At 39.0% G+C, this 25,826-nt stretch overlaps 2 protein-coding genes and 3 pseudogenes across 2 annotated transcripts; 2 read left to right on the forward strand and 3 right to left on the reverse strand.

Annotated features, from left to right (window-relative positions):
• Nucleotides 1-280: 280 nt before the first annotated feature.
• Nucleotides 281-15,461, reverse strand: LOC111343953 (procollagen C-endopeptidase enhancer 1-like). The gene is made up of 6 exons (XM_088738994.1): nucleotides 15,134-15,461; nucleotides 4,048-4,242; nucleotides 2,513-2,715; nucleotides 1,504-1,692; nucleotides 681-696; nucleotides 281-383 (listed from the first exon to the last, which is right to left on the reverse strand). Exons 1-6 carry the CDS (start codon nucleotides 15,397-15,399, stop codon nucleotides 281-283), a joined length of 972 nt encoding a protein of 323 aa, XP_088595120.1. The 5' UTR covers nucleotides 15,400-15,461.
• LOC148719723 (uncharacterized) lies at nucleotides 8,932-9,813 on the forward strand (annotated as a pseudogene).
• Nucleotides 9,902-11,196, forward strand: LOC148719724 (uncharacterized; annotated as a pseudogene).
• A 1,526-nt stretch (nucleotides 15,462-16,987) lies between the features above and the next one.
• LOC148719725 (bis(5'-adenosyl)-triphosphatase enpp4-like) lies at nucleotides 16,988-18,611 on the reverse strand. Its single transcript, XM_088739737.1, is given in 1 exon segment — nucleotides 16,988-18,611. A coding segment is annotated over 1 exon segment (894 nt). The 5' UTR covers nucleotides 18,425-18,611; the 3' UTR covers nucleotides 16,988-17,530.
• Nucleotides 18,612-23,858: 5,247 nt separating this feature from the next.
• On the reverse strand, nucleotides 23,859-25,411 carry LOC111343951 (ectonucleotide pyrophosphatase/phosphodiesterase family member 5-like; annotated as a pseudogene).
• Between the last annotated feature and the right edge of the window lie 415 nt (nucleotides 25,412-25,826).

Here is a 25,826-nt window from a genome sequence, read left to right on the forward strand (position 1 = left end):
ACACTATGTCTTAATCATTAATTTCAAATTTATAAAACAGTAGTTTTACTGCTGATTACACTCTACCAAAAAATATCCATACTGTAAAATGGAGGGCTTTTTCAGTTTACCCCTACAAGAGATGATGCAAAGATCAATGTGAAGCTTCAACATCCCTCCCCTGCTCCCCAACGACCCCCCCCAGGCATTTGAACTTGTGAAGATGGGTTTCATTCAAGCTTTAAATTGATTGATGTATTATTTCATTATAAAATTTGGGGGAAACTGTGGCAGCTACAAGTCAGAGTGTTTTTATTTGTTTAACTGTTGAAGGTTTAAGTGTTGATTGTTTAACTGTTGATGATTTACCTGTTGAAGGTTCAACTGTTGCATGGCTGTGGCATCTACCAAAGAATATAAAAATAAGTTATCAAAAAGTTACTACAGGACAAAAATATGAAGATTTTTCTAGTAGGTATACACGAGAGCTAGCTCCCCTTAATCACAAACCACTCAACTACAAGTAGTTGGTCCCCAACTGATAGGTACTAACTTTTTTCCAGTTGTTCCATGACAAATGAAAGAATTCGAGAAATCAAATACTCTAAACTCCTCAAACAATCAAATCTCAAAAATAAAATTGCAAAATCCTCCTTAACAATTTTTTGGTTAGTTAACTCTGATAAAGGGAAATTTCTTACCCCAATAAAGTCGAGGCTAAAAGAGAAAGAGAAACAAAGAACAGGTTAATGCTAACAAACCTCTTAAAATGATGTAATTCAATATAATTTTCACCCACGCTAAAACATGCAAAACTTTAAAAAAACAGATTATGTTCAGATAAAAGACCTTTTTGCTGCAATTGACAGAAACAAAGAAGTGAACCATCATTAATTAAACAAACACTTTCTGAAGAAATACACGTGACTCTGTGAACAAAGAGATACAATAACAATTCCATTAAGACATAGGAAGACAAGTACATAGCCAAAATAAAATAGGCAACTGTGATTCGTGATTCACGTTAATTCCGTCATCAACTTATAACAAAAATATATAAAAAGTAGACACTCCAAAAGCAGACTAACTGACAGATTGTACTACATAAAACTCTTTGAATTTAAAAATAAACAAAAAAAAATTGAAAAATTAGGATTACAAAAAGAAAAAAACATCTTAATCCTGCAACAATAACTGAAACATTTATTTCTACTTGGTAATACACACTCTACTCTTACCAAAGCAAACATTACCACATTCATCCCACAGTAAACGGAGCTACTGACAGACTCAAGAGTCAACAGTGCCCATGCTCAGTTTAGGGTCTCTTTATTTGGGGTTCAACTCTTCAATTTCTATTAGTAACTATCATTTAGTTTCTCAAAAAGAAAGGAAATGATCACTGCTTGAAAAAAATTTTGATTGTTAAAACATATTCTCCCTGTCAGTGTTAAAGGAAATATATGGAGAACAGTGTGGAAAATATCCATACTGATGATGTTGCGTTAAGGTTTATACATGTACCTGCTCTGTAACTTGCGTAATTAACAACAACTCCACTCTCGTCGGATTTGGTTTGTGTGGTACCCTCTGATGCAAATTTGACCTGCACATTCTTCATTTGTTTTAATGTGAAATAGGACTTAAAAGAAAGAGATGAATGAGAGCAGATCCTTTTCTCAATGTATATCTCTTGGCTTGTTATGTTTGTACCTACAAGATGAAAGACAGGACACAATTAATGAAAGTGTACCAAACCCTTTCTTGGTTTCCTTTGCATTTTGAAGTAAGAAAATGTTCACGAAGAGTGAGAGATCTTGGCTTTACTTCAAGTTTATCGTTGAGGCTGCATACTGTAGCTAGAGGAACCTGGTTTCAGGATGTCCAAATGTTCCTCCTCAAGTAATAGGGTGGCCAGCTCTTGAAAGCTTTTATAAGCAGAAAGGTTTAAACGTCATCAGGAGACAAAAAGTAAGCTGCCAATGGAACACAACTATGGCCAAATTAATGTCAGAGAAACTTTCATTTTAAAAGCCATGACTAAATTTTCTTGACTGGTATTTTCCTTTCAATCATGACTTGTAAATTGAAAATCTGTTAGGTTTAATGCCTCACAAGGTTTTGTTCTGCTCCAAAGCAAGATAATGGCACCTTGAAAGATTAGTAAGGCTTGACAAAATCTGGTACATTTTTATGAACCTTGACTTCATCTCCGTCCATAAAAACATAAAAAGAGAACTCAGCCAATATCCAGCCATCTTGACCTCACGTTTGGTCATGAACCCATCTGATCAGACCAAAAATAAAAACATAAAAAGAGAACTCAGCCAATTTCCAGCCATCTTGACCTCATGTTTGGTCACGAACCCATCTGTTCAGACCAAAACTACAAGGTTGGTAAATAAATAAATTAATCATATCTCTAAGTTCAAATAGATGATGAAGATTTCAATTCAAACAGACTTTTGACGTCAACTGCCTGTGCAGTGAAACATGCATGTTCCACTAAACAGACCAATTATAGCACACCTACCAGTGATGCGTAACTCATCCTCGTCGTTTTCCCTGTTTTTATTGCAAAAAGGATTTCCTCCCAATTTAAAGCTTGTATAAAACAAGCGAATTTCCCTCCCTGATGAAATTGAAAAATTCCATGTACACTCAGCGTTTTGATGGTACGTCAAAGGCCAGTTGGGAGTAAATAATGTTCCACCTGCTTTTTTTAAAAACTTTTTGCTACAAATCAAAAACAGGTAAAAAAGCATTTTTAATTAAGTAAAAGGAGCTCTATATAAGTGGCAATGTTTAACAAGGACTTCCAGCCCTGAAAAAAGCCATAACCCCACTGATTTGCACTTAGTGTTTTATAGTTTTGGCGCCAGAGCGTTGTCCCAGGGAGTCTGGGGACCAACCCCTCTTTTTATTTAAAGTCGCGAAGAACTCAATATCCCAGATAACGGTCAGCCAGAAATCACCAAAAGATCTATAAGAAGTATGGAATGCCCTACGAATTGTAAGTTAAAATTTCGTTAAACTCTCAAATGCTATTCAATATTTAAAAAAATCTGTATTTGTTTTTTAGTTTCACTTGCTTCCTCTGGCAACCAGTACAAAAATAAACGGCAACCATACATCAGAAACCTTCAAAGCTACAGTAACGCTTCAAAACGAAAGCGCGAATCACCCACATGTGTAAAATTACAAAAAATTTTGATTGTGTTTGATACTGTCAATCAGCTGCTGACATGTCAGCTGCCTTTCGGGCCACTCTGTCAGATTGATGAATGAATGAAAAAGCCTTCAATCATTAATAAGGTCAACTTTTCTTATCAGTAAAGGCGTGTCGTGTTTATATAAGCCCCACCTAATGCACCAGGACCTACTTTGATTGTTTCACTGAGTGAAAAATCTATCAACAAGTGACATAAAATAAGCAGAACCCCCAGTTTGAAAACTTGCCAAATTGTTTGCAAATTTTCAAAGGACCCAATGTCCTTCCTTGGAGGCCTCAAAATTTTGGCTAAACAAACAATCGGCCATCGTGCTGTACAAGAAATGTCTGGATGATTCAGTGGGATTAAATACTTATAAAGACCATTAGTCTAGTTTGGCCGGCATGCTACGGCAAGATTTTCTTCATCCATGTAATCTTTTTTCTTTCAAGGGTTGGATTTGAATGTCTGTGACGCATCCCCTGGGTCCGGTAAGAAATTAATGTGTGGTTGCTTACAGATATGGAGTTTCTCTTGCTGTGTTAAACATGATTTCTCACTCATTTGCCATGTTCACTTATGAGTTATCATGTTGAATACTCCATTTTATGAACCCCCAAGGGATGCATTATTCTCCATGACAAGACTGATAACAATAATTATAATCTCAGATGATAATGATTACCATTATCCATATCATCATTACCATTTTAATACTAAATCTTGAGAATGGGAAAAGAAATCTATCTTGATGAAGTAAATGACCCAGTTGAAAACAAGCTCTTAAATTGTCAGAAAATGACAATCACACATATAGATCAAAAGAAATGAATTTAAATGTGAAAGACTTACAGACCTGCAGTTTGAGGTGGGATCCAGTTTTGTGGTATTATCCATTGAAGCATAACGTACTTCAAACCCTGTATTCCGGTCTGACCCATCAGTTTTAAAAATAAGGGTGATGCAATGGTCCAAAGAATAAATTTTCTCTGGCATTACCAACTCTGAGCAAGAGCAAAATTTTCCAAAACGTATGGAATTGTCATTACATCTAAAAGACAAGGTTTAAAATGTTAAAAGTATATTTCCCTTTTATGCAAATCCAGAGTTATATGAACAGTTTTGTTAGGGATATTCCTTCAAATTTGCGTTAATTATTAACCGCCTCCTGGTTAGCTCAATTGGTAGAGTGTCGGACTGTTGAGCAGGAGGGTGAGGAAGGGTTCAAGCCCCGGCCGGACCAACACTCAGGGTCTTAAAATAACCGACTGAGAAGAATGTGCTAACTTTCTATAATATCAAGAAATGGATGGATAATTCTAGTCTTCTTGGATAAGGACGAATAACCCGTAGCTGGCCCCGTCTCCTGCAGGGTTAGGGGTAGGAGACCTTAACTTCACACGCAAAAGATTACTGTGTGGTGGATGTCCTCCCCTGGGGTGGGATGGGTGGGTTTACTAGGCCCGCAGTAATTGGCGCAAGCTGTTGCGGTGTCCCTGCCGGTCGGCGAATCTAATAAATTAAATTAAATTAACGCAACATGTGCAACTACTTTTCAGATATCAACCTCCTGTCTGTGCCAAGTAAGGAATAAATTTAATCCAAAGGGTGTGTGAGATGAGGAATTATATAAGATTTGATAAAATATAAAATTCCTCAGCAGTTTTTCAGAAAAACATAACACATTTTTACGGGAGAATCTAGGAGTACATGTGCATCTGAAGTCACTGAAGCTTTCTATAATCACCCCTTAGACTAAGCGTCCAAAGCTTTCTCTACGAAAGGAACAAAAGGAACAAAAGTGATGTTACAGAGAAATATGTGACTTGAATCTGATCTAATATTGTCCTTATAAATAAAACAAGATGTAAAATATCCCATTAATGAAGGTAAACACTCATTACTTACACATAGAACAACATTCAAGGGTGAAAATCGCGAGTGGGCAAGAATTCCATGTAACCCCATACATTAATTATGCACTCAGTCTTTATTTAATGAAAACAATAGCGGTAACAATAGAATTCCTCAGAGACTAGTAGTCTTTATTTTCAAAGTTCTGATATTTTTCCCAGTCTTTTTTGAAATAGGGTAAATTTGGCGCATTTTGGCTTTGGAAAATGAAAATTTCATGTAATTTTACTGAGGTATCTAATTATGTAACATAATTGAAAGTTGATTTCGCGTTGAAAGACTGTGGCTGGCTAGAAAATAATATCAAAGCAATTGTCAGGTTATAAAGTTTGTCAATGCAAAGTTAAGTTGTATCTCCCTGTTCTTGTGGTTTGATTGATTCTTTCATTATCCTTGTAGAAATGATGCCGCAGCTCATCACATTAGTTTGATAGGTGAATAAGTATTTTGTTTGTTTCGTGCCCGAGTGACGAAGGCGGATCACGAAAGGTACATAGAGCGTTGCAAAGAAACCTTTATATTTATAGTCTTAATGGACTACATAAAGGTGGGTGATATGTTAATAATGTTTCCAAAGGGATCCTTTCCGTAGTGCTGACGCGACATATAATCTTGTAGGTAGCCATCGAAAAGTTCTTTGGATGTTCCTGTTCGTATCACCGTTTCTGTTGACGTAGTTTCTTCGTATAGTGAGGACTCATGCACTGCTTGAGCATTTGAAAATTTGTGTGCCCAGGTGTAAGTTAGGGCTAATACTTCTTCGATGGAGAGTCTGCTACTGGAAAACCATGAATTCCAGTGCATTGAAGCCAGTCCATTGCAACCTTTTCTTGAACATCCCCACTCGTACCTGCCTTGCAATGAAGTTTGTCGTGTCCAGCTAAGTGCATTGCCGCACCCAGCCCGAGGATATTTTACTGATGTCGCAAGTAGGTTGGGTTCCTTACACCACTGTATGCACCGGTCGTGATCCGAAAAGATATGATATAGTTTAAATAAATTTAAGCTTTCCATTTTGTTGTACACCTTTGGCTCAGGTAGATGTGAATAGAAAGATAGATGAATAAAATGTCCTTTTTGTGTGGTATGTGGCCAATCGTATCGAAGAATAAATGCATTCTTTAGTTCAAAGGGGACCTCTTGTGCATTATGTAGCACAGTGGTTAAGACAATGGACTTGTAATAAAGCATTGAGTAAAGAGTAATGGTTCAAGCCTTAGCAGGGCAGCTAAGAACGTAAAAAGAGAAAAAAAAAGGAGGCACTAGTGATGAAAATAGTAGGAAAAAAAAGAGAGGGAGGGGAGTAGAATGTGGGAAAGAAACAGAGAAGGAAAAGCCATTCTCAATCGATTTCTCTTTTATTGAAGCAGTAAGTATCTATTAGTAACGTATATATGCTAAGCCCCTGGGAATGAGTCATTGTCTTGGAAAACAATGAAGTGCATACATAATTAATGAAATGGAAGGCACAATTAATGTATAGGATTATATGGAAATTTTTCCCGCGAGTGTAATCGATTAATTACTGGCCAAAGTTTAATTTCAAGATCAAGGAAAAGTTTAAGTTTGCATCAAAAGAGAATAAGACTTGTGAGGTACTTGCGTGCTTGTAAGTTGGGATTTACAAAATGTAAGTCTTAAATATTTTTAGTCGGGCAACCGACTATAGGTGGTTTGCACGTTACGTCATCGCCGCCATATTGGTGGACGTAAATAATAGATATCTCATTAGCTTCTTTTGTTCGTCCACCAGCATTTGTTCCTTTCATCATTCTTACCTGTGGCTCTAGAGATTGGTGGGAAACCACCTATAGATTTACTATCGGGTTTCTCCACAAATCTCCGTCACGTGCCATGGGGAATACCGCAGACACTCAATAATTAAGGCGCAACCTTTTTTGCGGATATGTCAAATGTGTTAACAATGTATCATCTTTCTACGCTCAACCAAACAGACCCACACACCGTTCGCGGTAGACCCTCTCTAAAAGATGGCTTGTGTAATGAGCGTATATTTCGAACCGGTCGTTCCACGAACTCAAACTAGCAAAAGAATCAAATGATTTAGCGAGGTCTCTCTAGAATCAAACCAGAAATCGAATGAGTCATCAGTGAACAGAAAATGTGGACAGAGAGACAGGAGAACATTTGCTGATAAATACAAGGTGCCTCGTAATCAAACTCTGGGAAACGACATCAAAGATGCCATGTTAGACTTTCATCAGTGAGGATAAACGTAATTGTTATATTTATGTGACCTCTATCATGATTGTTAAGCTTACATAATTTTGTTATGCTTTTGCTCAAACAGAGTATATTATCTTTTGTTATTTATCTGTTCGTTCCATTAGTTATGTCGCTTTAGTGCGAATATTAAATTCACGTATTTGTTATGCAGGAATGTTTGTTTGGTACCAAACAATGTGGTGTCAAATGAATGTGAATAATGTATAATTTGGACAAAGTAGCGCCATGCTTACAACAAAATTGTGACGAATCAGCGTTGTGTGCACAACAAAATGAGGTTGCAAAAGAAATAAAGTATGAAAAAGAATTCATATCTCGTCATGCGGTGTTTGTTAATCGTTGTAATATTAAAAATGTGATTCAATAATTGAGGAATATCAGTACAGTATGTCTACAGAAAGGGCTTTTGAATCACTTGTCACAAAATTACTCTTCATTTATTCTGACAATAGAATGTAAATGGTGTCAGTATCTATCATACTGATAATGGGGGTTATGAGATATTTGATTCTCATGCAAGAGACGAGTATGGTAGAAGCCATCTCTCAGGTACATGTGTACTCTTAGAAGTACCATCTGTTCAAGGCTTAGCACAGTATTTCCAGACTATACACTCCCTCAGTGACAATTACGAACTCGGAGGACTGCAGATAAATACATATGAAATAACTGCAGTGAATAGTTTGAGAGAAGAACACAACTGCTCTTGAAAACAATGCTCTGATGTAGGGCTTTATGCAATGTGTTACTAAGTAACAAAGTCTTGTAGTATTAGAATTCCAGAACCTTATGTTGCATAGCTGAGCAAGGAAATAAATTATATCATAAGATGGGCATCAACAGGCATCTAAAAAGGGAAGATTTATACACGAGTCTTACATGTAATATTTGTGGAGTTGAGATATCAGTCCAAATTAAAGCTCAAAGCTATGGGATGTTGTCCAGTGGTTTAAAGTATAAAAAAAAAGTTGGAAAACTTAATTTTCAACAACTACAGTGGAAATACAGGGTTTTTATAGTGGCTTGCAAGTTACTGTTAGGTATTACTTGTATTTTTCAACAAACAGTCAGAACAAAGTACATATTCTCCTTATTGACCTATGAAGATACTTGTCAACTTGCAATACAACAAATGAAAATAAGTGGTAAACCATCATTAGAACAAGCTATTTCTAACATTAATATTGTTACAAAGAAGCTTAAAACAGGTATTGTTCACTATGAAATACAATTTTTGTCTTGCATGGCCATGGACCTTCATCAAATCAGGCACATGCAAAAGCACAGACGAAAATATAATTATGATAATTTGGAACCTGCTCCAAAAATGAAAAGACGGCTACAGATAAATCTTAGAAACAAAAGCAAATCCAAAGTTAGACAACAGCACGAGTGAGACAATCCCAACTCTTGATATCTGCATTAATTAATTCAAGGAGAATGCACTGAAAAATATCTGCGGTACGCAGTTTAGCAGATATTTGTTTTCTGCACGTTCTTACACGGTTAATTAGGTGTGTCATAGTGTCTGTTTGTCCTTCGGTATTTTAGTAGTGTCAAGTAGTTTGCATTCGGTTATATAAGTGTCTCGTTCATTCGTATTCATCCTTCGGGCTTGTGAACGCCTACAACCCCCAGTTTCGTTTTAGTGTTCACTATGTCCAACGAGCGGCAGCAGCAGTTTCCGACCGTTTCCGTTAATGACGACTCAGCCACTGCAATCAGCTGGGTTAATTAAGGCTTCCGTTGCCGAGTCTATCGATGCTTTAACCGATAACCTTACCGGCAGGTTATCGTGGATCGTCTTGGCGGTTTCGCGAAGCGGTTTTCTGAAAAGAATAGTTCCACTGTTGAGCATGCAGTTAAGAAGGCCCGTCGAGAAAGCTATACCCGTAAGAGAAAGGGAAACTAACTGCAGCTGGACCATGCCGTTCAAGTGCTGGACAAAGTTGACGAGGCATCCGACGCTTTGAGAGCAGAATCGTGCGACAAGGTTAAAGCCACCTTGGACTCAGGTACTGAGGTCCTTTCTAAGAGGATAAAGGTGATTAAAATGGCCGATAAGAGCGAGTTTGGCTGGTCAACGGTCAATGAGTATCTTTCGGACGAGCTGGCTTCAGACTCTGATGATGAGAAGAGGATGTTCAGGGCGGAGAGAAGGGCGGAGAGAAAAACTAAGGAAAGGCGTCGTCGTTTCCGTCCCGTGGATCGGAAGGAATCTGCGTCTCCTACTCCTACTTCTTCTTATTCTCGTTCAGGACCTCCTTATTCAGCGAGTGGTCAGTCTAATCGAAGGGTTTATAGCTCTTTGCAGCGTTTGGGGCCTTGTTTTAAGATACTTTCCGCTTTAGACTTGCTTTGTTTCACCTTCGGGTTTATGGCGCTACTCCCAGGCCGTACCCAATATTCTCCAGTATTTGTTGTCTATTTTTGTGTCTTATTTTCTAATAACTTCTGGTAAATGCAGAATGCAAAAATATCTGCAGATATTTGTTTTCTGCACGTTCTTACACGGTTAATTAGGTGTGTCAGGTATCCGGACAACTCACCCCTTGGACAATTAGCCCCAGACGATTAGCCCCCAGTCTTTGGACTATTAGCCCCCAACCCACCATCCTTGATATAAACTATGCTCTTGCTGTTTACTTTACGAACGTTTCCCTATCATGCATTTTGAAATAAACAATGTTCTTGTTATTTGCTTCTTACGAACGTTTCTCTGCCGTGCGTGTCGAATTATAAAGTATATTTTACAAAAGTGAACTGTGCACCTTCTGTTTAGATCTTTTACGAATGTTTCTTCGTCATGTTGTTTATTTTGAGAACTTAAATAGGAAAGGAAAGGCATTCGCATGCTGCGAACTTTTACTAATTATTTATTTGCTTATTGAAAACCCATGCGCAATGTGCGAACGTTTACTCATTGTTGTTTACTTATTTCAAACCCATGCGCACGGTGCGAAATTTTATTCATTGCTGTTTATTTCAAACTTGGCTCTGTCCAAGTTGGGTGTTCCCTTAGTTCCGGCAAAGCCTCTGCATATCGCATTGTTTATCTCTGAGCTAGCTAAACGTTCTTCCGAGAATAGCTTCGGTGTATCTCCTATAGAATCTGCTATTTATGCTATTAAGTGGGGCCACGCAATGGCCGATATTGAGGCTTGCCCTGTTAGCCATCCTTTAGTAAAGTTTGCTTTAGAAGGCGTCAAAAGAAGGCTCGCCCGACCTGTTTAGCCTAAGGAGCCGCTGTCGGTTAGTACCGTACTGGCGATAGCTGCCCATTTTGCCTCAAGCACTTCGCTTTCCGATCTTCGTTTTTTAGTTATTCTTTTGGTTGATTTTTCCGGCTTTTTTCGCATTGCTGAGATGAGGAATATAGCACTTCGTGATGTCTCTATAATTAATGATCATACGTCTGTTTATGTGCCTCAGCGCAAAACGGGAAGGCCATACTGCTTTTCTCGCTAGAACCGGCAAGGTTACTTGTCCTGTGGCTGTTACTGAGCGGTTGATTGAGCTTTTACCACAGTCTTCCTCTGCGTTCCCATTAGTTCGCAGAATCGTCAAAGCCAGGTCTAAGGAGTATTTTTATTCTAGTTTAGGTGTTTCCGTTTCCACTTTAAGGGAGGAATTTAAGAGGCATATTAAGACATTTGTTAGTGATGTTTCCAGATATGGCAAGCACAGTTTGAAGTCTGGGGCGGCTTCTAATCCGGCTTTTAGGAAGATAGCTGGTGACTTGTTAGATATCCACGCTGGTTGGAGGTACGAGTCCACTAAGCATACATATATTAAGCACGGCCTAAGCGAGCGTTAAGGTGTATCTAAGGATCTGTCAATTTAATGTTGTGATATTCGTCTTCTGTTTACCATTATGGCATATTTTTTCCATTATTAGTTGGTGAGCGTTTTGATATGAGTTAGATGTTCACTTTTGCTGACTTTGCAATTTCGAGTAAACTCGTAGAGTCCTGGCGGGGGACGTAAGATGTGCCTGGCCCGTCCCAGATTTCCTGTCCCCCCTTTTTTCCTATGAGGTTTATTGGGGCAGGTTTTTTCTGGCCACCCTGGTACGCTTACGTGTAGCCTTAGTTTAATTACCTTGATGTAACTTTGTTCATTTTGGCTATCATTTAATCGGGTTTATGGCGTTACTCCCAGGCCGTACCCAATATTCTCCAGTATTTGTTGGCTATTTTTGTGTCTTATTTTCTACTTACTTCTGGTAAGTGCAGAAAATCAGGGAAGGCCCTTATTAGGTATATAATTAGGTATATAATTGTACAATCAATTGAGTATAAATAATGATTATTGCTTAATGTATTACTTTTTTATTGCTTAATGTATTACTTTTTATATTCCTTTTTCCCTCTTAGTAAATCTTAAATATAGTATGCTAGCTTTTAATAAATATTTTCCTCGTGAAATCATGTGGTAGTGACCATCTCAAAAGCAATTGCTACTATGGTCACTACACACTTCTCCCTTTCCTACAATATGTAAAACTCTCTTCCCTCTATTTTCTCCCTTTATTTTATCTCACATGTAGTTAATGATATAAATGGTGTAAAATAAAGGTGATGATGATGATGAGGTATGCTATGCACACAATGTTTTCACGATGAATTATACTTCCTTGCATTTAGACCGTTATTATTACAATTTCCTAATATATCTTTCTAACACGTGTATCAATTGGCATGTACTTATCACCCTTGGGAAGGGGGGCCTCCTTAAATAAAAGGGACTGGGGTGCTCATTGTACCTTTTAGGGGTTAAAAAAAAGTGGGTTTGGTACTCCTCTTAGGCTGTTCAGCCTCAAAAGGTCCACAGTAGCAGCTTCTGTGATACCTTTTAGGGCATGGCACCAAAAATATGTGAGAGTGCGTTGTTGTAGAATTGGTGGCTCTCACGGGTGAAAAAATATTTTATGCCACGCTCGCAAACCAGGACCTTGGTACCTCCTTAATATTTCTTTTAGAACCTCTGCGCACCATGAATGGTCAACACTCATAACAGCACGTCTCCCTGTAGCCCGACTTACGATCTTGGATCGTCTTGTTAAAGGGAAAGTATGGTCTAGAAAAAGTTTATGTCAATTAGAAGACTTTTTCCTCAGGAGTTCGAAAATAACTGCCATTTTGTCTAGTTTGCTTTGTATTAGCGACAAGAGCGCTTCGAAGTTGCCCATTTTTACTACTTTCGGGGTTAGAAAATCACTATCTTGGATATTACGTCATTGTGACGTAGCAATAGTCAAACTTAGATCGGCACTTTGTCCTTGTTGACCAGTTTGGCCTTTTAAGAAAACAATTTCGAATACTCCTAATAGTTGAAATGAGCTTAACTGTTCTGTGGTTGAATGTCAAAATACATACTAAAATTCAAAAGGAAAAAGTGTAAGCCTCCACAAGCTACTGGAAAGTGAAATGTTAAAGAAAAGTTAGCCGACAAAAATAACCCGCGACGACGGCTTGACGAACCCTGCAAAACCTCAGAATTTCCAAAACGAAGACTTCCAGCGAGATTTACAAGCATGTAAGTTTTCCTTGTTGACCTTCGCTTCGAACTGAAACTATACTTACCTTTTCCATATTCAACACAAATCTCAGCTACGAGTTTTTTCAAACCATTTTATTATTTCTATTACATTAAAATTGTTTCATCTTTACATGCTCACTTTGGAGGTTGGTTGGCCGCATCTTGATATGCTTTAATGTGACAGCGTGATGCTGTTAGCGAGTTTCACAGGCGCTGACAAATACTTGGCTGTGTAGCCGCGCGATGCGGTTCCGGTCCAGGCCCACAAATTGACCCTTTCTCAGCATGGAGTCTCCAGTAGCTCAGTGGTTAGAGCATCCGACTAGATCACGGAGGGTCGTGGGTGCAAGTCCCATCTGGGGCTCGGATTTTTCTATTACATAAAAATTATTTCATTTTATCGTAAGCGAATAAATTGAAGTTCGAAATGGTAGTACACGGTGTGTGGTAAATTTTCAGTCGCCACCCTTGACCAAAGCCGATTTCCAACATCATGCGCCTTTCCAAGAGATGTACAAATATATCTTGTTTTTCCTAAGTCTGCTATGAGTTCACCGTGTAAATTTTCTTTACCCAACCAATCACATTCTCCTGCGAAAAAAACTAAATGACATTTAATACATCGCTAGCAAATTGTCAAGACAGACACGTTTGCGACAAATACAAATTATCCTTCGTCATGCAGGCGCCCATATTTCACTATATCATATCAATTGGACACAATTAAAATAATATAAAAATTTTTATGTCTTCCAACCAACTACTTGACGTAATTATGCAGTGCTTACGCTTTCAAAAGAAATCGAAAGTTTCATTTTAGTTTCAGTCATATTGAGGTAATTTCTATAGTAAACACTGTACGATATATCTATAGCTATACGTAAGCTCTACTGTAATAATGTAGATTGTAAGTAACTCGTAGGTGCCTTTTGATTGATATTTTGTAATTTTTTATTCTTTTTTACTTGTTTTTTCCTTTCTTTTATTCGTCTATTCTGTATTGTACTGTATTGTTCTTTTTCTTCTTAGCTGTATCACGTTTTTTGTATTAGCCAATGTAATGTAAATTGTATATGTATGTGTGTACATTAAATCCTCCTTGATGCTAACAAAAAAAAAAAAAAAAATGTAAACACTGTACGATAGAGGCGACTTTCCGGCGCGCGTCGAAAATAACAATGCTCTACTTCACACAACTCGCGACATTTCAAACATATTTTAATAAAAAATACTGCGTTGAAGCTAATTCCAAGCAATAAAGATAAAAAACACCTTTGCAAATAAAAGTTAAATGCTGAAACAAACAAAATTGAATTCGTAACAATTAACTTCTGCCTTTCGTCTGCGTTAATTTTGGCAACTAAGTGTTTGTCCGTGTTTACGCAAACGAAGAATGGTCTTCAAGTCTCTCATTTCTAACTTGTTGCACGCCAATTGGGGCTGATCTTATTAGTTCCAAATGGCTCGTGTTCAGTTATACACTGAAGCTGGGTTCCTGTAAGTGCAAAAATAGTTCATCTCATCCCGAGGTAGCAATGTGAAAGGAATTCGTAGCGGGCACTGCGGTCTTCTTTTAGCAAAATAACTATCACTCCAGAGCGAGGATTTATTTGAAGAAAAAACCTTTGCTTTTCAAGATCAAATTGAGTCGGTGTCCTGGTACATTTAATTCTTAGGAGGATACATTCTCGTTTTCCGTAGGTTTCCCTTGACAGTTGCCGCAAGGGAACCACTCGCGATTTCCAAGACGTGTGCGACTCAGCGGGTCGACGTTTCTTCTTGAAATTAATTTTCTTGACTTTCTCTCTCTCTTTCTCCCCAACAGAAGTATCTCTTTCCCCTGAAAACGAGCCATGTTTCGTTTGAAACATAATTGGGTGTACTACACCCTCTCAGCTAGATTAAAATCCAAGTGAAGAGTTTAATAAGTGGCGCCCACCTCACCGCTGTTCTCCTTGTTTACATCCACTTCAGCAGCGATATAAAATTAGTATGTTTTGACTTCTATTGCTACATCATAACAAAGATGGCGGATTTCAATTTGAAAGTGCCGATTTTTGGAACGTAATTGCTCGAGACTAAAACGCTTTTAGCTCAGATGAATAGCCAGTTAGGACAATGCAAGCAAGGAACTTTTGATATAAGTAAACTTTTTCTAGACCGTACTTTCCCTTTAATTACTAATTTTGTGAACTTTCGGTTGGCACTCCTTTCGAGAAGAAATCATATTTAATACCTACCCCACTATTATTTCCAAAGAATCTTGTTCACAGTCTGGCATCACTCCTGTTATGTTCAACTTCTTAAATTCAAGAATAGCTCTTCGGTCAACGGGAACTCGGATATTGTACGAACAACTAAGGTTGTTTTCATAAAGTTCGCCATGAACATGAGAGTACACGCTTTCAGTCGAACCACGATATTCAGACTGCGGACAATCGGAAAAAGAAGCACCAGGTGAACTGAAAAGTAACATGAACGAAAGTAGGAGCATTTGTGCGTCCATTTTCCGTATTTTTAGGGATGATTAATCAACAGTAAAATAGAGAGAGAGGAACAAGTCTTTTGAAAAAGGGCGAGTATTTCCTGGACCAGGACGCATAGCGGTCGTAGGCCACAACAGCGAGATACTGAAGGCAGAGATGCTGAAGGCAACGAGATGCTGAAGGCAGCCCTAGTATGCTCCAGGGTTCTCTCAGTCATTTTTCGATCAGGCCCTGGGGACAAAGCCATAGACCACTTTCATAAATGGCTGCCAGATTAATTTTCTTTTGATTAAATTTAAATTAGCCCTTCTGGCCTCGCTTGAGATAATGTATACTTTTGAATTTTGTACTGGAGAGCGAGGCCAGAAGGGCTAATTTAAATTTGGACAAAAGAATATTAATCCAGCAGCCATTTATGAAAGTGGTCTATAACTTCCACAAAGTTGGGCAGAGTGCTTGGCGGAGGGGATGGCTTCAGCGAAAAAACTGGTGACAAAACAAAGTCATTTTGAAACCGTCATTACCTGTAGCTCAATCCCCGATGGCTACATAGATCGAATAGCTCCCGAAAAACAAACAAGAAAAGGGAAAAAACAAAAACAAACGAACAAAAAAAAGAACAGAAAGCGAGAAACAAAAGGTGCCGTGGTCGTGGTCGCCTTCCATTGACGTACAAATGCACATGTTCCTTTTACAATGGAAAGATCATACTAAGTATTTTCGTCTACTACGATAACGTAGTTACAAGGGAAAATCTTATATAAATTCTTGTATCTTTTTATAAGTCAGTTTATTATCTCTTGCTTTTAACTACGAAAGTCTCATGACGGAAGAGCCCTCGGGCTGCGGCATGAAGCTCCAAACTCAGAAACGAGAGGTATACCTGGAACTTTTAATTGATGTCTCTACAACCAACTTCTTTAAAGTGGTCAACCGTGATAGTAAAACGTATGGTCTCCAATAAACAGCGGGCAGAAGAGCATCAAAGTTAAAATTCCCTTCGTTATCAAGACAACAAGCCTTTTCATCCATTTCTTCCTTGGATGCATAAAGCTCCAAGGAGGAGTGCTGGTTTCTATGGGGTACTCTCTGATCCATTACATGAGCTGTCCAGGTATTCATCACAATTCCCCCGACGTCTCTACCACTATAGATATTTGCCCCTCTCTAACTATTATTTTGCACTGGATATTCTTTGACGGTTCAAAAATTGATATGTTGGGGGAACATGGACTTTTCTTTGATTTCCGCTCCCTGAGAAAATAGCCGGCAGTGCCGCTGCCGGGTTTGTTGTGAGCAAGTGCACAAGTTGAAGATTGTTATCACCATGTTGGGTGTGGCCTTCGCTAAGGGATCTTTTATGTACGAGGGATCTCTTCCAGCCTTATGACAAAGTCCCTTAGCAGGAGTAATCGAGTCATTTAAGTCGCCAGGATAGCAGAGAAGTTAGAAGGGAAAAGCTTATATAACTCCATTTGAGAAGAGGGCTCTTTTCGCTGAAAATTTTGTGGAACTAATTGCAAAATCAAACAAATTTCAAAGGATAGACAGAGCAGAAGTACTAACGACGAATCAGATTTATCACGCAAAACTGGTTTCAAGAAGCACATTTACACATAAGTAAGCGATTCACGATTGGTTTGGAAAAGTGTTGGACTAGTTTGACGTCTGATTAGTTGCGTTTGAGGCGCTAGTGATGGTCACGTCCGATGGGCAATACATATTACAGGCCGAGTGGATCACTTCATCTAAACAGCCATGTATAGGATATGTTTAATGTTAACTAGTGAAAACATATTGAACGAGAAATGATGTTTAAATCGAGCTTGCTGTAGCTAAGGTTGCAATAAAAAAAGCTGAGAAACTTGAAATAGGATTGAAAACGGGATTGCTAAAGGCGTTCCTCTGTCAAAAACAGCTTATAAACTTTAACACCCACAAAACTCTCAAGTGACATCTTTAACATTTAACAAGAGGTGATACTGAATACCCACGTGCATACTAATGGAACATTATTAAGCCCAAGTGGACTGATAACGAGCAAATTAGTATGCTATTTTATGTTGTTTAGATAGTCTATATCTTACTTTAAGTCTCTTGACAAAGGAAATACAAAGTCTTCAAAAGTAGAACGCATGCTATTTTATTGTTTCAATTGTTAACAACTGCGAAGGCCATAAAAAGTGTCGACAACACAAGCCTCAAGCAGAGGTAATGCAGCACTTTTCCGGCGGTAGTGTGCCTCTCTTTTAGCACGGCTTTGGTAATTTTCATTGAGCCGTTGTTTGGACGCGGGTTTATTCCAAGAATTTTGCTCATCAGTTGGTACAGATCCACGTTATTGAAAGGGCTCACCACCACACCTTCTCTGAAAGCGGGATCGCGGGTGTAGAATATTAAATAGCTTTATGATTAGTGAGGTGGCCAGCCATGGGATCCTCGATTTAGTAGAGTATCGTTTCGAGAACGTGTAACCACCCAACCAACTTCAGTCTCGATGTAGATCGGTAGAATTCGGCGATTATTCTTCCAATGATACGCATCTGGTACTTCCTCTTTTCTGTACACTTCATGGAAATGAGGTATTGGATTTCTTGTAAGGTTTTGGTAAATGATGTCTATTATTCCTAGCTTGGGCCAAATGTGCGCTGGTACAGATCCCGTATGTATCACTGTATAACTCGAGGGATCAATATAATCATCCAAGTACACTCGACGACTCGAGAGAGTGTCTTCAATTCCGTGATCGCTAATAACTATCAAGTTCACCTTTGGTAGAAAACTGCTTTCATTTAAACGCTTGAGTAAGTATCCAACGGCATTGGCATCAACATTTTCTACCATCTGCCTGTACTCCTGTGAGGACACCCCATGTGAGTGACCGACTGCGTCAGGCTGCTCGAAATAGAGAGCGATAAAATGCGGAGGTTTTTCCCGACTAAGCCATTCCACCGCCTTATCGACGCGCGCAGACCACGGACCTCTCAAATCGAACACACAGTGGACGTAGGGTAAACCTGTGTTGAATATGGAAAAGGTAAGCATAGCTTTCAGTTCGAAGCCAAGGTCAAAAAGAAAAACTTACATGCCTGTATATCTCGCTGGAAGTCTTCGTTCTGGAAATTCTGAGGTTTTACAGGGTTCGGCAAGTCGTCGTCGTGGGTCATTTTTGCCGGCTAACTCCTCTTTAATATTTCACTTTCCGGTAGCTTGTAGAGGCTTACACCTTTTCCTTTTGAATTTTAGTAAGTATTTTGACATTCAACAACAGGACAATTCACCTCATTTCCACTATTGCGAGTATTAGAAATTGTTTTTACAAAAGGTCGAACTAGTCAACAAGGACAAAGTGCCGAACTAAGTTTGACTATTGCTACGTCACAATGACGTAATATCCAAGATGGAGTTTTTCTAACCCCGAAAGTTGTAAAAATGGGCAACTTCCAAGCGCTCTTGTCGCTAATACAAAGGAAACTAGACAAAATGGCAGTTATTTTCGAACTCCTGAGGAAAAAGTCTTCGAATTGAGATAAACTTTTTCTATACTGTACTTTCCCTTTGAGGGTCCTTAAGCTATGTGGTGCATCTCCAACTTCACTGGCTAAGGTTTTACACAACCATTGTTCGTCCTGTTCTACAATATGCTGCCCCTGTCTGGCAGAATATATCAGATTTTCTACCTTATTAGATTGAGGGCATTCAGAAAAGGGCTATGCGCATCATTTTTCCCTTGATGAATTACAACGAGGCACTAACCCTTTTCTAGCAAGCCACCCATACATAGGCGTCATAACACCCACTACTGTTGTTATTTGTTTCTTGTTGAAATTAAGAGAAAACATTATGTAAGTGTGTACATTGCAAGGCTGTTTGATGTGACACCTATTGCAGCCTAGAACAGCCACAATGATTCCCGATTTCCATTGCAGTGAACCGTTCATATAACAACAAATCCCAAAAATCCAGCATTCTGGATTTTTGACCCACAAATCCCGATCACAGATTGTCAGCGTCTTCAGGAAGATCTTACCAATATTGGCGAATGGGCTTGTAAATGGCAATTACGTTTTAACGCGGATAAATGTGAATCTATGCGAATTACACATTCACGTGATAAGTCAGTGACCAATTATTTCTTTGGAAAGCCCTTGAAAGACGTAGATAAATTTAAAGATCTCGGTGTTATAATAACTAAGGACCTCTCATGGAGTAACCACATTGGTATAACTGTGAACAAAGCGAATAAAGTCCTAGGTTCTATGAAACGCTCGATAGGCACCGCTAATGCAAATATTTTTTCTATGCTCTACAAATCTCTTGTACGGCCAATTTTGGAATATGTGGTACCTGTCTGGTGTCCTTACCTCGTCAAGGACATCCATGCTCTTGAGAATGTACAGCGAAGAGCTTCAAGACTTGCTTTAAATCAACGCAAAGGAGACATGTCCTACGAAGACCGATGCAAATTGCTAAAATGGCCTACTCTTTCCGACCGTAGAACTTATCTATCTTTAATTGAGTGTTATAAAATTGTTTTTGGTTTTTACCATTTAGATTTTGGAACCTTTTTTGATTTTGCCACAACTAGATGTACGAGAGCAAATCATCAGTACAAACTTTACGTCAAACCAGCAAGACTTAATTGTTATAAACATTCGTTCTTCATTAGGATTGTTAAATTATGGAATGAATTACCAAGAAACATAGTGGAAGCTGATAATCTTCAGCATTTTAAATCTCAGCTTAAATTGTATTTAAATATTTAATTATAACTAAGTATTTTATTTTCATTTAGACTTATTTTTTTAGGGAGTTTTCACATAGGGATAACCTCTTAACTTCCTTTTCTGGAAGCATATTTTCCATTTCTTCTTAGTGTATACATAGTCTGCTTCTGGAATAAATAAAGTATGTATGTATGTTTTCTGCTCCAAGAGCAACACTGAAAAAGTGTCGATCTTTTAAGATAAAAACTTGCTCAAGAAATCAAAAGTTTACATTTAAAACACACATCAGGGCCAGATCTTGCTTTTTTGGCTGGAGAATGCCTTCTCACTTTATCCGCTAGCCCTTGTTCTTCCTTTTGACGAAAGCTAGTGTCCCAAATACAACCTTTGCCTCATTTATGACCGAAAAGAATTCTGGGACATTCCACCACAACTCGTGAAGGCAACACCTCACATTTCCATTCTAACAAATTATTAGAATCGTGTCGGGCCACCCAGTCCTACCAGCAAAATATCACATCGATCGAGACTTTTGCCACTCAAAACTGGCCCAAAAAGCCTTGGTAGGTCCTGGTAGCCATCCACAGATGGGCCAGAGACAAGACTTCACTTGTGAACTCGCCAAGCTTGCATAAAAGCATTTTGGCGGTCCAGTCTACATGAAACGACCTCTCACCTCTGTTTTCTTTCAGAGGCTTGCCTCTACCCACATTCCAGCTTAATGATGCTGTCCTGAGAGCTTCTGTAGAGGGAAAATGGTTCGAAAAACTCTTATAAACGCGAGAAAACAAATCGATTTGAACGCATCAAAACACGAGCGGGTGATTCGGTCTGATTTTCGCTATTGCTTAAATAGCGCTATCTACTGCGAGGATCGTGCATCATACGTATCTAATACCGCAGTTCAAAATATATGAACTTCATATATTTCATTGTATCTGATTTATCACTTTCACGGGTTTACTACGAATCAACTTAACGGCCTGCTCCCAGTTGGCTTGTTCGCTCAATTGGTAGAGCGCTGCATTTGTATCGCACAGGTTAGTGGTTCGAATCCCGTACAGGCCTGATTTTTTTCAGGTCTGATTTTCGCTATTGCTTAAATAGCGCTATCTACTGCGAGGATCGTGCATCATACGTATCTATTTATTCTATTGCAAAACTTGGGATCAAATTTAGAGCAGTCGTTACTGAAAATAAACTTTTCTTCGTACAAAGGATCCTCAAATCTGTTATCCACAATACAGTCGAACCTCGATTATCTGGACTTGTCAGGACCTCGGTAAAAATAGTCCGGATAACCGGGAGTCCGGATAATCGAAAATATGAATATTAATGAGATAGAATGTAGACAAAAGGTATGCAGGAAAGAAAACGTCACTTTAATTGTGAAATCTACACAGTCTGTATGTATTTACAAATAAACTTTCAGTTCAGGTATTTACAAAGGTCTAAAATGTTCAAGCATGTTTGTTTGCTTCAAAGACTCGTAGCTTGAATTGATCGCTTCGAGTTTTCAAGATCACAACTAATTAATATTCAGATACAATGAATATATGAAGTTCATATATTTTGAACTGCGGTCTTAGATACGTATGATGCACGATCCTCGCAGTAGACAGCGCTATTTATGCAATAACGAAAATCAGACCTGAAAATATCAGGCCTGTACGGGATTCGAACCACTAACCTCTGCGATACTAGTGCATCGCTCTACCAATTGAGCGAACAAGCCAACTGGGAGCAGGCCGATGCAATAGCGAAAATCAGGTCTGATTTTCGCTATTGCATAAATAGCGCTGTCTACTGCGAGGATCGTGCATCATACGTAATTAATATTCATAAAAAAACTGGGACCAGAGGAAAAAATCCGGCTATTCGAATGGTCCGGAATCGAGGTCCGGATAATCAAGGTTCGACTGTACCGCGACTTTCCGGGTACAGACCAGTGAGAATGGTGTGATGATTGGGCCATGCAGAGGTGGGCAGAACATTTTTTATGTATTCAGCTGTGACTCCTGTTTGTGCCATTAAGTTTAGATTCAGCAGTTTGGAAACGTTGACTTTTCAATACTCGCCAGTCCATTTCATCCAGTGATGCTATTATCAACGGAGGTTGATTATCCTTGACTTCAGCCGCACCATCATTTAAAACGAACAAAAGCCAGAGAAGAACCAGTATCAGGCTGTTAAGTATGTTCATGTCAGTACTTCATTCGTGACAACGAAACGCGCCTCTAATAAAATTGCGCCCAGTGTTGCATGGAATATGCGGAAAATAGTTAATAGCGAACTGGGTTCGCTTAATTAACTATGAGTATTTGTCAACCACAAATATTCAAGAAAAAATTATAACAAAATATTTGTTAGAAATAACTGGATTTTTCAAAACTTGACCAAATAATACAGAAAAAGCATGGTGTTAAGTAAGAAACGGACAGAATGAGTACCCTACCACCGTCTGTTTGCCAGGAGGTAAAACTAAATCAAATAGTGCTCGTTTGAGCGTAAACAATACGCGCCAATGATAGGCGTTTAAGCCCAAGGTGTGATGTCTTTGTTAGAAAACTCTGTTCTTCATACTTCTGACTCTATTGACAATAATAATAATAATAATAATAATTTCTTTTTTTTTTTTTTGATCATTTTGTATTAGTTTTTCTTTTTTTTGAGGTACATATGTAAATTCTAAACATGTTAGCTGGCCACGTCCTAGACGCCCAGCTTTCGTGTATATAGGTTCTGGCATCCAGACGTTTTAACTGCCATAATAATAGGTGATTTGTGCTTCGCCTAAAGTAAGTGTGATGTTTTCCCTATATTATAAGCAGGAAAAATAAACCGACCGTTCTATAAGTATGCAAAAGAAACGACTTACTGACTGGGTACGAATCCACTGAGAACGAAACGTCTGGGTTCGACTCGAAACCGTTCGAGGCGCTAATAATGATCATGTTCGATGCACAATACATATCACTGACTGAGTAAGTTTCTAAATAGAAACTACTGCAAAATGACATGTTTTATGCTACTCAGTGAAAGAGATATAGCACGAGAGGTGACGTTTAAATCGAGCATGATGTAGCCAAGGTTGCTATGAAAAAAGTTAAGATGCATGTAATGGGATTAAAAAACATGATTGTTAATAGCGTTCTTTTGTTAAAAAGGGTTGATGAACTGTAAACTTATGAAATTTTCAAGGCGATGTCTGCAACAAACAACAGCTGATTGTACCCATGTGCTAACTGAATCGAACATTAGCACAAACAAAGAGTAGTGGCTAATTAAGGAACCTAAATCTGAAACACTACTTCGTTTAGCTGAACTAGCGCTCACACTCAATTGTTTTTCTTTCGTAGACAACTTTTTCAAACAAACCAATGGCGTAGCCATAGGTACGAAAATGGGACTTAGCTATGCCAATATTTTTGTAGGTTTTGTCGAACACCAATTTTTCAGCTACAACGGCCCCAAACCTGAACTCTACGGTTGCTACATTGGTGATTGTATCGGCGCTTCCTCCTCTACCAGAGAGGAGCTAACTCCACTTTCTTCATTTAAACCACACACAACCCACAATTCCTCCATTCGCTCTGCCGAAGGGCCAACGCTCGAAACTTCAGCTTTTTAACTTTTTACGATGGACAATTTACAATTTCAACTTAGTTGATATAACCAAATTACCTTGTGACACCCACAGACGCAGCACCACAGTTTCTTTGGAAACTTACCCTCTTTATTTCTTAGGACAACTTTAGCACAAACAAGGAGTAGTGCCGTGAATACCAATCATGATTTGGCTCGGTTTAGGTTGGCATTCTAGTTATTATCAAGGAAATATAATTATTGCTTCAAGTGTTAATAATTGCGAAGTTCATAGGAAGTGTTACCAACACAAGCATCAAGCAATGGCGATGAAGAACTTTTTTAGCGGTGGTGGGCGCCTTTCTCAGGACAGCTTTGACGTTTTCCACAGAGCCATTATTTGGACGCGGGTTTATTCCAAGAAGTTTGCTCATCAGGGGGCACAGATCCACGGTATTGAAAGGGTTCACCACCACACCTTCCCTGAAAGCGGGAACGCGGGCTTAGAATATTGAATAGCTTTTTGATTGGTCAGGTGGCCAGCCTTGCCATCCTTGATCTTGCAGAGCATCGTTTCGAGAACGTGTAACCAACCAACAAACTTCAGTCTCGGTGTAGATCGGTGGAATTCGGCGATTATTCTTCCAGTGATACTCATCTGGTATTTTCTCTTTTCTGTACACTTTCCGGACATGAGGTAATGGACTTTTTTCTTGTGAGGTTTTGATGTACCATGTTTATCATTCCTGGTTTGGGCCAGATGTTTCCCGGTTCAGAACCTGAACTCAACTGACAACGTGTAGCTCGAGGGATCGATGTAATCATCCAAGCACACTCGACGACTAGACGATGATTTATCCATTCCATGATCGCTAACCACTATTAAGTTCACTTTTTGCAGAAAGCCACTTTCATTTAAACGCTTGAGTAAGAATCCAAAAACATTTACATCATTATGTTTTACCATTAACTTGTACTCGTTTGAGAATGGTCCGTATGCGTGACCTGTATTAACGGGCTGTTCGAAACGGAGAGCGATGAAATGCGGAGGTTTTTCCGAACCAAGCCACTCTACCGCCTTATCAATACGTGCAGACCACGGAACTCTTCTGTCGAACGCAGTGTGGACGTAAGGCGGAAAGCCTGGCAGAGTTCTGCTCCTAAACTTTGGAAGGTCCTTAGGATTGATTGCACTGCAGTTAATCAAACAAGTTTCTCTTTGGTAGTGCGTGGGTTTGACTTGATAACTTGTTGTTGCAGGCCAAAAGTACGATGCACTACGTCCTCCTTGGTTTTGCAGACTCAGCCATATTGGCTCTGATGCATTGTAAAACTTAGGATTAAATTTTGAGCAGTCATTGCCGAAAATTGAACTGCTCTCCGTAAATTCCAGAATACATTATCCACAATATCGTGACTTTCCGGGTACAGACCAGTGAGATGATTGGGCCATGTAGAGGAAGGCATGACATTTCCTATGTAGTCGGCTCTGACTGCGGTTCGAGCAATGAAGTTCAAATCGGTAGTTTTGGAAAGTTGAACTTTCAAAACTCGCCAATCCAATCCATCCAGTGATACTATTATTAGCGGAGGTTGATAGTCCTCAACCTCTCCCACAGCATGCGTCAATTGGAACAACACCCGGAGAAGAAGCAATAAGAACATGCTACAGTTTATTTCATAGTCGTGACACACTCAAGAGTGATATAGCTGTATCCATACTTGCATTACACGTCCTCATATGTTTAAAATGTGGTGTTATACGCCCAGAATGTGGACATGAACGGGATAGTTGTAATTGTTTTGTATGTCCATTATATCTGCTACTAAGAGGCAGATGTTTGTAAATAGCATGCAGTTTTTCATGGACGGCAAAAAGCCAACTAGCGCCGAACCGTTAGGGTTGAATTCGGCCAGGTAAATTCCTCTTGGGATTAGGCACAACAGGCTCCACGAAACAGGGTTTAATGGAGTCAGATTGTTGTTGCCTAATGTCTCACTGGAGATGAGGATTGATTGATTGATTGTATGCGCACGATCCCACTGTTGGCAAAGACCAATGCCGCACGAATATAAAACCAATTGTAGACAAACATGAGTGGGTGTACAACTTGATATCTGCAATTCTTAGTAAC

Source organism: Stylophora pistillata, chromosome 11, assembly GCF_964205215.1.
Source record: "Stylophora pistillata chromosome 11, jaStyPist1.2, whole genome shotgun sequence".
NCBI classification, from domain to species: domain Eukaryota; kingdom Metazoa; phylum Cnidaria; class Anthozoa; order Scleractinia; family Pocilloporidae; genus Stylophora; species Stylophora pistillata.